Genomic DNA, 18,359 nt, shown 5'->3' with positions numbered 1-18,359 from the left:
ACCGACCGAGCCAACTAACTTCCACTTTAGCGCCCCACTAACTTGAAGGGGCTAAAATAATTTAATCATGCGGCTCTTCTAGACTTTCCAAATGTTATTGGACTGAATGGCTCAAATTATGATTGTGAAACAAGTCATTTCGCGGGGGTTGTGACTCTCATAAGAATTTATCCACAGTTTTAGAGACATTTCTTTCAAATTGAGTCAATTGTTTTCTTTCTTCTATTACAACTGTTTCCAGCACATTTGTGCGTGAAACATGACATCAATGATGTACAACGTAATGTTTCAGATTAAAAAAAAATAATAAATCAATGGGCTGCCTTGTCTGAGGGAAGTGGGAATGGGGTCATTTGGCGTTTTTTAGCGGGTGTACCCACATTTAAAGAAATTGTGTAGACCTGCAAATTTCGGTGGAAGAGCAGTATTAGAGGGAAGGGTCACTATGAATCAATACAAAGTTGTTCTGAGTGATCATACAGCATGGAGGGATCGCTGAATGGTTTGAGTATGAAAATGATGTGAATGATATGCCTCTGTCATTTTGGAACATTGTGTCAGACGGTGCCCTCCACCACCATCATCATCAAAACACAAAATCAGGGAATATCTTTTGGAAACAATGTGTTTTCTCTTTAATTTGTCATCCATTTATATATTTTTATTCTGAAAATCAAATGTAAATGTGGGATATGGTGGAACTGATCCCACTCCTGCTAAGCTGTGGTTGCATATGTTAACAAGATTAAAAATAAAGAATGAGAAAAGAGGAAGATGAAAGACAAAAAAGGAAAAACTGATTTTACCTCTCTCCTTCAGGAAGGTGGAGCCACTGCAGCATAGTCAGTATCCGCCTCTCCAATGGGATAGAACTGGAACACACATTAAAAACTTTCACACAGACTTACAATTATAAACTCTGGTTCTGGCACCAGAGAGCCATATAAAGCTGAGGCTTGTGGAGTACAACACATTCATATCCCCCTGACTGTTTTAAGTGTCTGAAAGCCAAAGTCTGCCTGTATGCTGCATCCTGTGTTGTGATGAGGCCACCAACCACGCTGCTGGCTGTTAAACAGTCCACACCTGTCAACCATCAAGCCATGGACTGAGGCCCTGAACGGGGCTTGATGTTTGGGGCAATGGGGGCAGGATGGAGGATCAAGAAGGTGTGGTACACAGTGTTAACAGTTTCCTCTCCATGATTCCCTCCTTTCTTAAGTCTATGCTAAGTCTATTTCTTTTACCAGTGCCATTACTACTATTATTTCGAAATATTATATAAGCCCACAGCAACATAACGTCATAGCAACGACGATTAAATAACGGAGAGGGCTTTATTTTTGGGCTCCTGGCTCGTTGCTCTGTACCTGTCCTCTGTGAGCTGGGCGGGTCGAGAGGCAAGCTGCCTGAATCTGACCGGACTGGGACCCCAAGACCAAGAGAGAGATTTATTGATACTGTGGTGGAATTACAAGGTCCAAAAGACTGAAACCATCCGCCACCCAGTGAAAGAAAAGAAGGAAAGAAGAGGAAGACGTGAAGAAGATAGAGGTACAGTAACGTCAATGTGATGAAGGGAATGAAATTAATAGTTTAATGATCGTAGTTACTGTTGTTGGAGCAGAGTGTTAGCTTGCTAGCTTACTTCAGACGATAGCAGCATTGTTTAATAATCAATAAATAGCTGAGTCGACGTGTGTTAATGTTACTCCACCTTAAATTCATCAGGGACATTTGGAAAGTTAACATTAGGCCTGTTCAGGTGTTATTTTACAGGTGTCTTTACTGCTTGTATGTCAGTTAAATGCTATTAGTTTTCCATCCCCTTTGTAATAGTGTAGTTGTAAGGCTTTGGTTTGTTGTGTCACACTTTGTATGTTAAAGTTTACACCAGTGTTAAAGTGCAGTTAAAGTGTATTACTGTTAATACCCCACACCTTAGCTTTCCCATATCATTCATAGGCGAAATATATACACTGCACTTGCACTCTGGTGAGACTGAATTGCATTGCAATGATAATAAAGTTGAATGAATCTCATCAAATGTTCATTATTAGTCTATATCAGTCTTATGTATAGCACACATCAAGCATCTGTTTTTTTTGTTTTTTAAATCTAACATGCAGTGGTCACATATACTTCTCTTCTCTCTTCAGATGCACTCTTAACATATTTCACCACCAGCAGCCCAGTGACACAGAATCAGGTGCTCCTGTCCTCTACCTCAGCACAGCAGAGAGACACAGCATCAGGTGTTCCTGTCCTCTACCTCAGCACAGCAGAGTGACACAGCATCAGGTGCTCCTGTCCTCTACCTCAGCACAGCAGAGTGACACAGCATCAGGTGCTCCTGTCCTCTACCTCAGCACAGCAGAGTGACACAGCATCAGGTGCTCCTGTCCTCTACCTCAGCACAGCAGAGAGACACAGCATCAGGTGCTCCTGTCCTCTACCTCAGCACAGCAGAGAGACACAGCATCAGGTGCTCCTGTCCTCTACCTCAGCACAGCAGAGTGACACAGCATCAGGTGCTCCTGTCCTCTACCTCAGCACAGCAGAGTGACACAGCATCAGGTGCTCCTGTCCTCTACCCCAGCACAGCAGAGAGACACAGCATCAGGTGCTCCTGTCCTCTACCTCAGCACAGCAGAGTGACACAGCATCAGGTGCTCCTGTCCTCTACCTCAGCACAGCAGAGTGACACAGCATCAGGTGCTCCTGTCCTCTACCTCAGCACAGCAGAGAGACACAGCATCAGGTGCTCCTGTCCTCTACCTCAGCACAGCAGAGTGACACAGCATCAGGTGCTCCTGTCCTCTACCTCAGCACAGCAGAGTGACACAGCATCAGGTGCTCCTGTCCTCTACCTCAGAACAGCAGAGTGACACAGCATCAGGTGCTCCTGTCCTCTACCTCAGAACAGCAGAGTGACACAGAATCAGGTGCTCCTGTCCTCTACCTCAGCACAGCACAGTGACACAGCATCAGGTGCTCCTGTCCTCTACCTCAGCACAGCAGAGTGACACAGCATCAGGTGCTCCTGTCCTCTACCTCAGCACAGCAGAGAGACACAGCATCAGGTGCTCCTGTCCTCTACCTCAGCACAGCATCAGGTGCTCCTGTCCTCTACCTCAGCACAGCAGAGAGACACAGCATCAGGTGCTCCTGTCCTCTACCTCAGCACAGCAGAGTGACACAGCATCAGGTGCTCCTGTCCTCTACCTCAGCACAGCAGAGTGACACAGCATCAGGTGCTCCTGTCCTCTACCTCAGCACAGCAGAGTGACACAGCATCAGGTGCTCCTGTCCTCTACCTCAGCACAGCAGAGTGACACAGCATCAGGTGCTCCTGTCCTCTACCTCAGCACAGCATCAGGTGCTCCTGTCCTCTACCTCAGCACAGCAGAGAGACACAGCATCAGGTGCTCCTGTCCCTCTACCTCAGCACAGCAGAGAGACACAGCATCAGGTGCTCCTGTCCTCTACCTCAGCACAGCAGAGAGACACAGCATCAGGTGCTCCTGTCCTCTACCTCAGCACAGCAGAGAGACACAGCATCAGGTGCTCCTGTCCTCTACCTCAGCGCAGCAGAGTGACACAGCATCAGGTGCTCCTGTCCTCTACCTCAGCACAGCACAGTGACACAGAATCCGGTGCTCCTGTCCTCTACCTAAGCGCAGCAGAGTGACACAGCATCAGGTGCTCCGGTCCCTCTACCTCAGCGCAGCAGAGTGACACAGCATCAGGTGCTCCGGTCCCTCTACCTCAGCACAGCAGAGTGACACAGCATCAGGTGCTCCTGTCCTCTACCTCAGCACAGCAGAGTGACACAGCATCAGGTGCTCCTGTCCTCTACCTCAGCACAGCAGAGAGACACAGCATCAGGTGCTCCTGTCCCCTACCTCAGCACAGCAGAGTGACACAGCATCAGGTGCTCCTGTCCTCTACCTCAGCACAGCAGAGTGACACAGCATCAGGTGCTCCTGTCCTCTACCTCAGCACAGCAGAGAGACACAGCATCAGGTGCTCCTGTCCTCTACCCCAGCGCAGCAGAGTGACACAGCATCAGGTGCTCCTGTCCCTCTACCCCAGCGCAGCAGAGTGACACAGCATCAGGTGCTCCTGTCCTCTACCTCAGCACAGCAGAGAGACACAGCATCAGGTGCTCCTGTCCTCTACCTCAGCACAGCAGAGTGACACAGCATCAGGTGCTCCTGTCCTCTACCTCAGCACAGCAGAGAGACACAGCATCAGGTGCTCCTGTCCTCTACCTCAGCACAGCAGAGAGACACAGCATCAGGTGCTCCTGTCCTCTACCTCAGCACAGCAGAGTGACACAGCATCAGGTGCTCCTGTCCTCTACCTCAGCACAGCAGAGAGACACAGCATCAGGTGCTCCTGTCCTCTACCTCAGCACAGCAGAGTGACACAGCATCAGGTGCTCCTGTCCTCTACCTCAGCACAGCAGAGAGACACAGCATCAGGTGCTCCTGTCCTCTACCTCAGCACAGCAGAGAGACACAGCATCAGGTGCTCCTGTCCTCTACCTCAGCACAGCAGAGTGACACAGCATCAGGTGCTCCTGTCCTCTACCTCAGCACAGCATCAGGTGCTCCTGTCCTCTACCTCAGCACAGCACAGTGACACAGAATCCGGTGCTCCTGTCCTCTACCTCAGCACAGCACAGTGACACAGCATCAGGTGCTCCTGTCCTCTACCTCAGCACAGCACAGTGACACAGCATCAGGTGCTCCTGTCCTCTACCTCAGCACAGCAGAGTGACACAGCATCAGGTGCTCCTGTCCTCTACCTCAGCACAGCAGAGAGACACAGCATCAGGTGCTCCTGTCCTCTACCTCAGCACAGCAGAGAGACACAGCATCAGGTGCTCCTGTCCTCTACCTCAGCACAGCACAGTGACACAGCATCAGGTGCTCCTGTCCTCTACCTCAGCACAGCAGAGAGACACAGCATCAGGTGCTCCTGTCCTCTACCTCAGCACAGCAGAGAGACACAGCATCAGGTGCTCCTGTCCTCTACCTCAGCACAGCACAGTGACACAGAATCCGGTGCTCCTGTCCTCTACCTCAGCACAGCACAGTGACACAGCATCAGGTGCTCCTGTCCTCTACCTCAGCACAGCACAGTGACACAGCATCAGGTGCTCCTGTCCTCTACCTCAGCACAGCAGAGTGACACAGCATCAGGTGCTCCTGTCCTCTACCTCAGCACAGCAGAGAGACACAGCATCAGGTGCTCCTGTCCTCTACCTCAGCACAGCAGAGAGACACAGCATCAGGTGCTCCTGTCCTCTACCTCAGCACAGCAGAGAGACACAGCATCAGGTGCTCCTGTCCTCTACCTCAGCACAGCAGAGAGACACAGCATCAGGTGCTCCTGTCCTCTACCTCAGCACAGCAGAGTGACACAGCATCAGGTGCTCCTGTCCTCTACCTCAGCACAGCAGAGAGACACAGCATCAGGTGCTCCTGTCCTCTACCTCAGCACAGCAGAGAGACACAGCATCAGGTGCTCCTGTCCTCTACCTCAGCACAGCAGAGTGACACAGCATCAGGTGCTCCTGTCCTCTACCTCAGCACAGCATCAGGTGCTCCTGTCCTCTACCTCAGCACAGCACAGTGACACAGAATCCGGTGCTCCTGTCCTCTACCTCAGCACAGCACAGTGACACAGCATCAGGTGCTCCTGTCCTCTACCTCAGCACAGCACAGTGACACAGCATCAGGTGCTCCTGTCCTCTACCTCAGCACAGCAGAGTGACACAGCATCAGGTGCTCCTGTCCTCTACCTCAGCACAGCAGAGAGACACAGCATCAGGTGCTCCTGTCCTCTACCTCAGCACAGCAGAGAGACACAGCATCAGGTGCTCCTGTCCTCTACCTCAGCACAGCACAGTGACACAGCATCAGGTGCTCCTGTCCTCTACCTCAGCACAGCAGAGAGACACAGCATCAGGTGCTCCTGTCCTCTACCTCAGCACAGCAGAGAGACACAGCATCAGGTGCTCCTGTCCTCTACCTCAGCACAGCACAGTGACACAGAATCCGGTGCTCCTGTCCTCTACCTCAGCACAGCACAGTGACACAGCATCAGGTGCTCCTGTCCTCTACCTCAGCACAGCACAGTGACACAGCATCAGGTGCTCCTGTCCTCTACCTCAGCACAGCAGAGTGACACAGCATCAGGTGCTCCTGTCCTCTACCTCAGCACAGCAGAGAGACACAGCATCAGGTGCTCCTGTCCTCTACCTCAGCACAGCCCAGTGACACAGCATCAGGTGCTCCTGTCCTCTACCTCAGCACAGCAGAGTGACACAGCATCAGGTGTTCCTGTTCTCTACCTCAGCACAGCAGAGAGACACAGCATCAGGTGCTCCTGTCCCCTACCTCAGCACAGCAGAGTGACACAGCATCAGGTGCTCCTGTCCTCTACCTCAGCACAGCAGAGAGACACAGCATCAGGTGCTCCTGTCCTCTACCTCAGCACAGCAGAGTGACACAGCATCAGGTGCTCCTGTCCTCTACCTCAGCACAGCAGAGAGACACAGCATCAGGTGCTCCTGTCCTCTACCTCAGCACAGCAGAGAGACACAGCATCAGGTGCTCCTGTCCTCTACCTCAGCACAGCAGAGTGACACAGCATCAGGTGCTCCTGTCCTCTACCTCAGCACAGCAGAGAGACACAGCATCAGGTGCTCCTGTCCTCTACCTCAGCACAGCAGAGTGACACAGCATCAGGTGCTCCTGTCCTCTACCTCAGCACAGCAGAGAGACACAGCATCAGGTGCTCCTGTCCTCTACCTCAGCACAGCAGAGAGACACAGCATCAGGTGCTCCTGTCCTCTACCTCAGCACAGCAGAGAGACACAGCATCAGGTGCTCCTGTCCTCTACCTCAGCACAGCACAGTGACACAGCATCAGGTGCTCCTGTCCTCTACCTCAGCACAGCAGAGTGACACAGCATCAGGACTAAAGGCACCAATAGACCTGCTGACTGGACATCACTTCTGACTAGTTCACAGAGGACCATTTCAAATAAGAAAGCAGTTACACATTTTCTAAAAACAAAAATGGGAGAGTGTCAACATGACTTTTGTAACAGAGTCTTAGTCAATGCTGAACAAATCAAAAGAAGCTGGCTGATGTACTCAAACAGAAATGATAGCTTGCACTGCTTCTGCTGCTAAATGTTTTCTCCAAAAGAATACAGACTTAATAAGGAAGGACTAAAGGACTGGAATAATGCAAGCCACTTGCTGAAGGTTCATGAGGATAGCCAGGAGCACAATACCTACATGGCAACATGGAAGGAGATAAGTGAGAGATGGCACTCTGAGGCTGAGAGATAATATGTTTGTACAATGCGTTATTTATATTGTATTTTCATCACTTGTTTCTTTCTTCAGTTTTTATTTGGTGTGATATTTTTGACTTAAAAGAAATAAAATCTTGAATACATACATGCAGTTTCTGTGTGAGTGTATGAAAATTGATTGTGAAATTGACAGCAATGCAATTGATTTTAGCCCTCAGCTAAGATCTTGCCGAGGGCACCAAATTACTCAGGGCCGACACTGAGTCTATGTTCACCTTTGCAACTAAAAGCTCTCTCATCTTGTTGTCTGTTTTATATACTCTTTCTTTCTTCTTCTCCTCTCTTGTTCTTGTCCTCATTTGTTCTTTGTTTGTGGTTTAGGGGGGACCTCCAAGACAGCTGAACTCATCACAGACCTTCAACCCTGCAGCCATTAAGCAACAAGCCCTAGTCCCTATTAACAACCCAATCCCATAGTGCTACAATAATACTTAACAATAACACTTAACTCTGAGGAAAGGGAGGCCCTAGCATCACTCAAAAGAGACCAGAACATCCCCATCTTGCTGCAGATGAAGGCAGATGCACTGTAGTGCTGCTAAACACAGTGGACTACCACACCATAGTCACTGATCTGCTTAGTGATACTAACAACTATGATACATTAAGCCCAGATCATACCAATAGCTACAAAAAGAAGGCTATAGAATATCTGCAAAAACTGGATAAGGACAAAGTAATTGACAGGTCATTATATTACAGACTGTACCCTGGGGAAAATCAGTCCTTTATGGACAACAATGTACACATGGTGGCCAGAGAAGAAAGATGGCTTGAAAGAGGAGTTAACAATGGAACAACCGTCTTTGAGTAGAGGAGGTTGCCTACGATATTCTTTATCACCCACCTACAATGCTGTACTGAGTTCTCTCCCCAGACAGCTAACAACCATTCACACCTGGGTTCACCTAGCCTTAGCAACCCACGTGAAGGGTCAACAACCCCCTAGGGCCCTGACGACTGTGAAACTCAGAGCTATGAAACTCTGTGTTGGAGTGTCCTTAAAGACTCTGTAAGGACACTCCAACACAGAGTTTCAAATCCTGCGACTCCCCTCCAGTTAGTTAGAACTGAAGAAGCCTCTTGAATGAGAGCTGAAACATCTTTCAAATTCTGGTCCTTTTGGTTCTATGGAGTCTGCAACCCAGGTTCACAGAGGAATCCTGCATAGTGTAAACAGGCCCATTTGCACAAATTGCTGTGAAAACAGCCCAACACCATCCCTCTACTGAGATCTGCCTCACACTCCATCAAGACCTTCTCTGTGCTGACAGATGTGGGCACCTTTGTGTTCCACAGGTTATAGGTTTAGCGCAGAGTTAGCAGGAAGAACATTTATGGGCATGATCTGATGACCTCAATCAACAAGTCATTTACAGTCCCCCAATTATGACTGATAAGACGAGGCATCTGCATGGGTCTTTTAAGGTGTAATTAAAGAGTGCCAGAATTTGAAAGCAGCTCTGAAACTATAGTGGGCAGCATAAATGCTTACTGTGGTATACACGTGCCTCTTGTGACTAGCTGACATCAGCAGCTGATGGGGGAAGACACCGGGGCTCAGCTCAACCCAGGCTCAGTATCCTCCTAGTGAACACAGCTGGACACCAAAGTGCAACTAACAGTCTCTGAGACAGACAGCGGCCAGTTTGAAGACAGGGGATACAGTACAGAGGTGATTTACAGTGGCTCTGACCAGGACTAGGAATGTGCGGGATATGAAGACACAACAGGCGGAGACACGAGACATGATGAGTCAGAAGAGAAAGAGCGTGTCGGACATCAGCAGCTGGTGAAAAATATTTTCAAGTCTGACACTGTGAATTAAGGAATTATTTAGCGAAACCAGAAGTGATTTTGGAAAGAGACAAACCAAGACTTTTTTGGTGGGTTTTATTTTGTTTAAAGTTTGTATCAAGTGTAAACTCGTCTTACAGGCTGGCCACACTGGATGCTTTTGTAGTGCTGCTGTTTAATTGTTTTTATGTGTTCACATTGATCAGCTTATGCCTGCCCTATCTTTTTACATGGAGTTTGCCTTTGATAATTATCAGTAAATATGATGAAGTGAATTTCTTTTACCCCTGTTGAAAGAGCGTGAAAGCATGATGGTGAAAGAAAGGTAGGGAGAGAAAGAAAAAGAGTGCACAGGAGAAAAAAACCTGTTGTGTGTATTCTTTTTATGTCTATAACATATTTTACAGATAACAACATCAAAACCGTGGTAAAACGCTTGTATGATGTCGATATGATTGTCCAACGTTCATTTTCAGGTATACTGTTGCATTCTAATTTTTAGCTGAAGAGCCGCTACAACCTTGCTTGACCCACGCCAGAGAAACGTGACTTCCGCAGCCAATGTAGCTGGTCTAATCTGTAAACATGAGCCGTTTTTACACAAAGACTCACTATTATCGCCAGAAAGAAGGTTTGCCTTTACACTGCCTTCACTGGTTCATGGGAGTTAAAGTTTTTAACTCACACAGATGGCGAATTGGAATATCGGCGCAAGATTCCCGCCTTGAAAGGGCAGTGAGAATGTGGCTATAGGTCATTCTGTTTACTATTTGGAGTGAATAACATCGATAAAGCACAAGAATGTTTACGAGTATCAGCAAATAAGATGATGATTAAGCTAACCGGCTAAGGTTCAGGAAGGATGTTTATGTATTTCTGCTGATTCCTGTAGATTGGTAACACAAGTAAGGTGTGCGATAACCCAGACATGCTGTGGACAAAACTGAACAGCGGGGTCGGCAGGGGAGATAGAGCACACCTAGGTCAAGGTGTGTGACACCTTGGCACGCGAGCTGCACACCGGAGTGAGAAATAAGCAACTACTGTTGTCTAGTCAAGTCTAGAGTCTCTATTCTAGTCTGTAGTGACTTGTAGCTAGAGCAAATGACTAGGACACAGAGATAAGTGTTTGAAGTCATAAGCTAACTAAGGTTTACCATCAGTGTGACGTGCAGTGAGGAAAAATATTTTGTTTATTTTATACTGATTACCTCAAATCCTCAAAATTGCATTGTTAATGCTGTTTCTCTTACACATTGCAGTCAGAGAATAAAAGACACACAATAATTATTAAACTGTGTCCGGTGTCCTCATTCATGACCGGGCCACATTCACATTTTGTTTACTTTCTAGTATCTAATTTGTCACTTTTTCATCTCCCAACTCAAATTAAGGGGTTATCAGACTATCGCCTCTTTCAGTACAAAGTGGTATTAGGAGACAGGACAGGCCAGGTATAGCTGGTTAGCATGCTTACTTCAGTAGATGTATCTTTGTCATGTTTTGAACCAACATTCCTGCTATGTCTTACAAACTGCCCCTTCAAGGCTTATTGGCATCAAACATGCTTATCTAAACTCTGGAGGGTTAACGTTTTTTGTTTTATGGTTTTGGGCAGATGAAAACAGTACCATATGAGCTCAGGTGGCACTACATCAGGTCTCTGTAATGCAACCAGGCTCTACGAAACCTGCAGTGCAGTGCAGTTAGTTGTGCGGACATAATCCAAATCAAAAACAGGATACAGCCCCAATACTCAAGGTCTAGCAGCTATGAAGATATTGATGTTGCCATCTGATTGGCCAACAATTACTCCTGGATATAGAGGCTCCAATATAAATATAGGTGCTCATTTTTGACAACTTTTGAATGTGTTCATTCTGGAGAAATTAGAACAAACAGTGCATTCAGTGTATTAAACAAACTACAGCTGACTCCCAGTGAGTTTTGTTTACAATTTGTGATTTGCCTATCGGGTAACATGAGCAAATATTTAAATGCCAAAGGAAAGTACTCCAGACCAGCTCAGAACAAACAAAACACCATTTAGAAGTGCTGTGCTAAAACTTTATCAGCTTCTTGAAATTGTGCTGTCCAAGCAGAAAGTTGGCAAAGTCAGGAGAGGCAGTCAGTGAAAGCATCCAGCCAATAGTGGTCAATGTGTAAAATTGTTACATTATTGAAATTATTGAGAAATCTTCATTAAATACAACCAAAGCATTAATAAAGAGGACATAATATTGAAAAAGTGAAATTATGTCATTTACTGTCAATTTATGAAATATTATCTTTAAGACATCCAAGGCTTACGCAGAGCACCAACCATCAGCACTAAAAGGCTGTAGAATGTATTTAGGGAACTATTTGGTGACAGACAGCTTCACATGTAGACTTACACAGGCCAGAAGAAGGACGCAGCCTTCACTCCCTGTTTGGTTGCTGTGATCCAGATCTAGGAGACAAACAGTACAGTCTCATTATTTCATCAGCTTGACAGCATTCAGTTGGATACTATTGAACAATTACCCTGGATAAAAACAATAACATGGGTGAGTAAGCCTCAGTACAGTACATGCATGATATCACACTGTGTGTGGGTGCTTGATTATAGAGCAGCTTCTGTTACTCCAATTCATACAAAAAAACACACAGCAGGTTGGATTTGTTGGCGTCATATTTTCTTTTAGTTAGCAGTGCATCCTGATCGAAATTCATAAAACCTGAAGCTCTAAACAGTTTCAGATTGCTTAATGTCAGGTTTCGGTCTTACGAGAACTAAAAGTGTTTGCAACCAAGTGTTCATAATCACATATTAACATCTGTTGTTCATCAGCACATAATAAAGCCCATCAGGCTTAGCTTGTTAGATCCATAGGTGTGATTGGCAAAGGACAAAAATGCAGGAAAATATATGGCTCCACTATGTCTCTCTTTACTTTTTTTATGTCCCGTTGTTGGCTTCAGCCAAGAAAAAAAATAGTTTCGCCCCACACATCCAAAAGTCTTATAACACAGTGTTTCCCCCTTTTTTTTTTAAAATAGCAGTGGTGCCCTGAGTCAGCAACCAGCAACTTTAGGGGGTTCTGGGGGCATGGCCCCCCAGAAGAAAATTTTGAAAAATAACCCTTTAAATGGTGACTACTGGTGAGATTTTTGAAAAAAAATCATTTTCAGAATCAGAATCTAAGACATGAGACAAAATAGTGTAGAAGTTGACATTGCTGCTTGACAATATGTTAACCTCTTGAGCATTAGAGAATTTTTTTACCATTATTTTCTTTATTATTATATATTTTGTATGGAAACAGAATCTGTTTCAGAAGTCAGTGGGCCACATGACATGGAAGTTATTGAGAAAAAATTCATAATTTCTGCATATCAATATTCATATAAAATAGAGGAAGCACTAAAGAACAATACAAAGAGCTGTGTCTAATTTCTCCAGTTTACTAATACAATCTGCTGCTGGATTGGAATCACTGGGCCACATGACATGGAAGATATCAAAAACACTGCAATTATTTTGTATTAATATATTTATGCCAAGTAATTTAATGACGGTCCCTAAATCAGTTTCCAGTGATTCAGTGCGAGGCTCTGGAGGTGAGCTGACCGTCCTCCTGCTGCTAAAACTGGGTGAACCTCAGTAAAGTCGCGGCTGGACCCGAGTGAATGTCCACCGAAAATCCAACCTGACACTAACTTCACTCTGGTTCGATGAGTCGCCTGTTGCAACCTTTGAATAGGATGACAAGGATTTCAGTCACTCAACTTAAATGGTGACTTGTAGAAATTATACAAATAGCAGTAATGACAATAATAATCGATTTCAAGATAACTTAGGGTGCAGTGCTTTCACTGCGTGCAACTTTGCCATTCGCCCGTGATATTAAACCTACAAAAATCATGTCTGCAAAATTTTGCGGTGGCGCTGAAAATCCTTCAGCAGAATGCATATAGGAGAAACACTGACACATCAGATAACCTTCAGCAATGACTGCAGGCTCTTTGGTGGAGCTCTGCTTTGAATGAAGTGTCGTCGTGACAAATGAATGGACGACTTGCAGAGTGACATGAAGACATGAATCAGAGGCACAAAATACCTTAACAGCAGTGGCCGGTCATTATGTTTACCAATACCTGAGCCGTGCCTTGCCCCCCCCCCCCCCCAAAAAAAAAAAAAAAAAAAAAGATTTGCATGATTTACGAGAGCCTCATTTTCAGGTCGGAAAAGCCGGATGTCTTTCCTGCCTCTGTTGGCCTCTGGCATGTTAGATAAATAAAAAACAACACTAACATTCATAGCAATCCATAAAAGTTATCCATTGTCAAAGCATGAAGAAAAACATAACACAATCTCTGTTGGCACAGAAATAAATGTACAATAACAGCATTGATGGAACACAGGGAAGGGAAGTGACAATACTTACTGGCTGTCCTCCCCACCAGCGATGATTGAGTTTCTCTCTGCTTCTCAGGGTGAAGGTGGCATCAAACACTGGGTCATACATGGAGTTGCCAATGATCCCATGAGACTCCGGGTAAAGACCCTGAGAGAGATACACACTGAGATTATGCTTAGGCCGATAATATATGTTTTTTTAATTTTCTCTGTGTCTCATTTTCAGTGGTGGACTGTATAATCACATTTATTCAAATACTCGTTGCAAACAATTTTGAGGATCTGTAGCGCCGCATTATGTAATAATGTAATACATTTTCACTTCATTATGTAATAACGCCGCATTATGTAATAATGTAATACATTTTCACTTCATTATGTAATAACGCCGCATTTCGTAATAATCTGCCACATTTTGTAATAAAATTCTTGAACTCAATATGTAATAAACTTTGCCGCATTATGTAATAAGTTATTACATATTGGGTCAGTTATTACAAAATGCAGGTGTTGCACTTTTTTTTTACCAAGAAAATGTAATAAGTTGGTGCATTATGTAATAAAACACCAAATTGGATGTCTTAATTACAAAAAAACATTATACCATCAGAAGGACATTGACTTTAAGCATACCAGCATGAATCATAAATATGAATTAATTTTAAAACTAGTAGGATGTTTCATTGGTCAAATCTAAATCAAATATAACTGAATTCACAGAGAATGTGTTTGAAAGCTCATAGAGACAAAAACTGCACCAAATGAGTGTTACTGGCAAGAACATATCGGTTCACTGAAATGACATACATACATGCAATCTGGATTATGATATGCAAATATTATACGTGATAGAAAGCAGACAAAACACAAAAACAAATATCTAACAGAAAAAACTTTATTCCAGCTCCATTGCAATTACTCCATGCAACATTGATGTCAAGAGAGAGAGAGAGAGCTTTGGTCCAGAGACATAGATAGTGAGCAAGCTGTGGGAGATTATAACGAAATGTGGCGTTATTACATAATGAAGTGAAAATGTTGATGCAAAAGATTATTTACACTGTTTTTAGTTGGTTTAGTTTTGATGGTCATTTATTTTTATCCACTATAAGAAAGGACATCAACGTTGCATTGAGTCATTGCATGCTGATTCAGTGACAGCGCAAACGTAATTCTCGTCCTCAACAGATCATTCAACGTCATTCACGTCCTGACGTCCCTCGTTCGCGAACGACCTGCTGAGGACGCGAATCAAGTTCGCGCTGTCATTCACATTCGCGAACGTGATTCACGTCCTCAGCAGGTCATTCGCGAACGAGGGACGTCAGGACTTGAATGACGTTCACGCTGTCACTCACTCATGATTTGCGTCACTGAGGACGTGATTCTCGTTCACGTACTGTGCTGAAAGTGATGCTGTGTTCAGGGCTGAATTTTGAACTGAATGACAGATCGTTTGACTATTTATCAGTTCAGGGAGTTGGAGAGCACTGAATCTTTTGAACGAATAATTTTAATGAACGGATCCTAGAGATTCAGTACAGTAAAAAGAACTGCCGTTCCCATCACCAATTCTCTGTGAATTCATGGTCTGCTTTTTTACATGGTAAATGGTCTGCATTTTTATAGCGCTTTTCCAGTCTAATGACAGCTCAAAGTGCTGTACAATACATGCCGATTTCACCCATTCACACACATTCATACATGATGACGGAGGCTGCCATGCAAGGCGCCAACTGCTCATCAGGAGGGTTCAGTATCTTGCTCAAGGACACTTCAACATGTAACTAGGGCGAGCCGGGAATCGAACTGGTGACCTTCCGAACACTAGACGACCCGCTCTACCCACTGAGCCACAGCTGCTCAAATTCAGTTATATTTGATTTAGATTTGACAAACGAAACATCCTACTAGTTTTAAAATTAATTCATATTTATGATTCATGCTGGTATGCTTAACGTCAGTGTCGTTCTGATGGTATAATGTTTTTTTTGTAATTAAGACATCCAATTTGGTGATTTATTACAAAATGCACCAACTTATTACATTTTCTTGGTAAAAAAAGTGCAACACCTGCATTTTGTAATAACTGACCCGATATGAAATAACTTATTACATAATGCGGCAAAGTTTATTACATATTGCGTTCAAGAATTGTATTACAAAATGTGGCAGATTATTACGAAATGCGGCGTTATTACATAATGAAGTGAAAATGTATTACATTATTACATAATGCGGCATTATTACATAATGAAGTGAAAATGTATTACATTATTACATAATGCGGCGTTATTACATAATGAAGTGAAAATGTATTACATTATTACATAATGCGGCATTATTACATAATGAAGTGAAAATGTATTACATTATTACATAATCCGGCATTATTACATAATGAAGTGAAAATGTATTACATTATTACATAATCCGGCATTATTACATAATGAAGTGAAAATGTATTACATTATTACATAATGCGGCGTTATTACATAATGAAGTGAAAATGTATTACATTATTACATAATGCGGCGTTATTACATAATGAAGTGAAAATGTATTACATTATTACATAATCCGGCATTATTACATAATGAAGTGAAAATGTATTACATTATTACATAATGCGGCGTTATTACATAATGAAGTGAAAATGTATTACATTATTACATAATCCGGCATTATTACATAATGAAGTGAAAATGTATTACATTATTACATCATGCGGCGTTATTACATAATGCGGCGCTATTACATAATGCAGCACTACAGGATCTTTAATTTACTTGTGTGTTTATTCTATGCTACTTTCTACTAACTACATTTTGGAGGGCTAAATTCTACTTTCGTCTTCCCTACATTCAATTGACAGCATAAATACAAGTACAAATGTTAGCATGCTCTAGGCCAGTGTCAGAAACTTTGCCAGTACTGCAGAAAATGCAGGTATCAGCATCGAGAGTATCGGTGAGTCTATGCACCAATCCAATATCACGTAAATTCATAACAGGACCATGCTACTTCAAAGTTAGGTTGATTAACTCTGCTTAACATTACACACCGGAAATGAATTGTTTTATACTGCTCTAAAAGCCAACACAGGAAGTTGCACTGTAGCCCTGGCAACTACTTTTTAAAGTGGCTGTGAAGAAAAGGTTGATTTCATGCGAGTCAGATGGAGTGAGCAACCTGTCAGCTATTTGGCAATACTTTACTCCGGTTCACCCCACCAGTGAAACGGTGACATGTTCAGTATGCAAGGCTGTAATTTGGAGGGGCGGCATGTGTTGCCAATTTCAACACCAGCAAACTTATAAAGATTTACTAGTGACATTTGGACCTCCAACATGGGACATGTGCCCCATGGGTGTGCACACTGGATGGACACAGTATTGCGAGTTTGAAGGGATTATTTATTTATTCCTAGTTTCATTTAAGTTTCTGCTGCACTACTGTTTTAAACTGTCCTATTTAAAAAGCGGCTGCTTGTTTCCTAGGAAAAAAATTGGATGGAAGTTTGAAGGCTTTTAAGTCACACTGTGTAACAGATAAAAACATGATAAAAAAAAACAACTCATTTTTAATAATGAATTCTACTTGATTCATAGGCTACAGAGATGCCACTAAGGGGGCACTCACACTTGGCCCAGTAGCTTTGTACTGTGCCAAAGTTGGATTGCTCCTCCTCCCCAGTCCCCCGCAGGCCTGCACTCACATTGCTCCAGCCCTAACTGGGCCTGAGAATGTTTACCTATTGTACATACATGTCCATGTTGCATACCCGTGTCATGCAAGAGCAACCATACTGTGCAGAGGCACACCTCTTCTCACAATGCCAGGTCCAAGAAAGTTTACCATGCTTGAGCATGGAATGGGGCTGCCTTCACACAAGGGAAACAAACTGGATTTTGGGAGTCAAACGTGCTTGGGAAGGTCTATTGCCTAGTGTGAATGTAATACTTTGCCAGGCTTGTTGCTTTTAAGCCGGTCTCATGTTTTTGGTGTTAGCAGTTGAATTTGAGACACAGCTGAGGGTAACAACTGTGGTTGAATATTTTTATGACATGACACTAACAACAACTGACAATCTGATTGTTGATGACAACATAGATGCTCTTGTGCCATACCGTAGCCAGTGAGTAGAGGTTGGGAAAAGTTTTGGAGGGATAAACGGGCCTCATGTATGGAGCATGGGTTCCACATGTTCCTGAAAATGGAAAAAAGAGCAAAGAAACTCCTGTATTAGCACAGAGACCTCCATTAAATATCTCTCAAAATCCCACACAGTCTTACTCAGTTTCTCGATGTTGGGTATGACAGTGTTTCCTCTCTTCACATAAGAAGCTCTAAATCCATCTACTGAGAGCATGATCAGAGGCGGGCGAACAAAGCTGGACAGACACACAAAATACGAAGGGTTTAAACAAAGAAAAAAACTGCACTTTGCTGAACAGAGTAAAAGTGAAAAAAAAGTTAAACTTAATTCTATTTGACTGCTCATGTGAAAACATACCCAGCAGGACATTCAGCTGTCTTGATCTCCTCACACTCATCCTGCAGCCACAAAGTGTCTCCTGAAAGAAAAAGATTAGAGAAGGGAGAAAGAGATATGGAATGATGTATAAAAGCCTAGCTGGTCCATGGCTTGTTTGAAACTGTGACAACAGCAAAAATGTAAATCCTGCTTTTCAAATGTATTGTTAATGCAGAATTGTTTGGTTTAAAGAAATGAAGCAAAAGTCAGTAAACAGATTCCAA

The 18,359-nt window shown here is 43.9% G+C and overlaps 1 protein-coding gene across 5 annotated transcripts in view; it reads right to left on the bottom strand.

Annotated features, from left to right (window-relative positions):
* Positions 1–18,359, bottom strand: part of enpp2 (ectonucleotide pyrophosphatase/phosphodiesterase 2) — a 133,285-nt gene that overhangs the window by 65,092 nt on the left and 49,834 nt on the right. For all 5 annotated transcript variants that reach the window (XM_030394891.1, XM_030394888.1, XM_030394892.1 and 2 more), the window contains exons 5-10: positions 18,115–18,175; positions 17,895–17,992; positions 17,729–17,808; positions 13,627–13,746; positions 11,593–11,648; positions 807–872 (exon numbers count right to left, since the gene is read on the bottom strand). In XM_030394891.1, the coding sequence (XP_030250751.1) occupies positions 807–872; positions 11,593–11,648; positions 13,627–13,746; positions 17,729–17,808; positions 17,895–17,992; positions 18,115–18,175 (481 nt within the window). The remainder of the gene's footprint in view (positions 1–806; positions 873–11,592; positions 11,649–13,626; positions 13,747–17,728; positions 17,809–17,894; positions 17,993–18,114; positions 18,176–18,359) is intronic.

The sequence above is a fragment of the Sparus aurata genome, chromosome 17, assembly GCF_900880675.1.
Source record: "Sparus aurata chromosome 17, fSpaAur1.1, whole genome shotgun sequence".
NCBI lineage: Eukaryota > Metazoa > Chordata > Actinopteri > Spariformes > Sparidae > Sparus > Sparus aurata.
The sequence above is the reverse complement of the archived record's forward strand: the minus strand, read 5'-3'. Positions and strand labels throughout refer to the sequence as shown.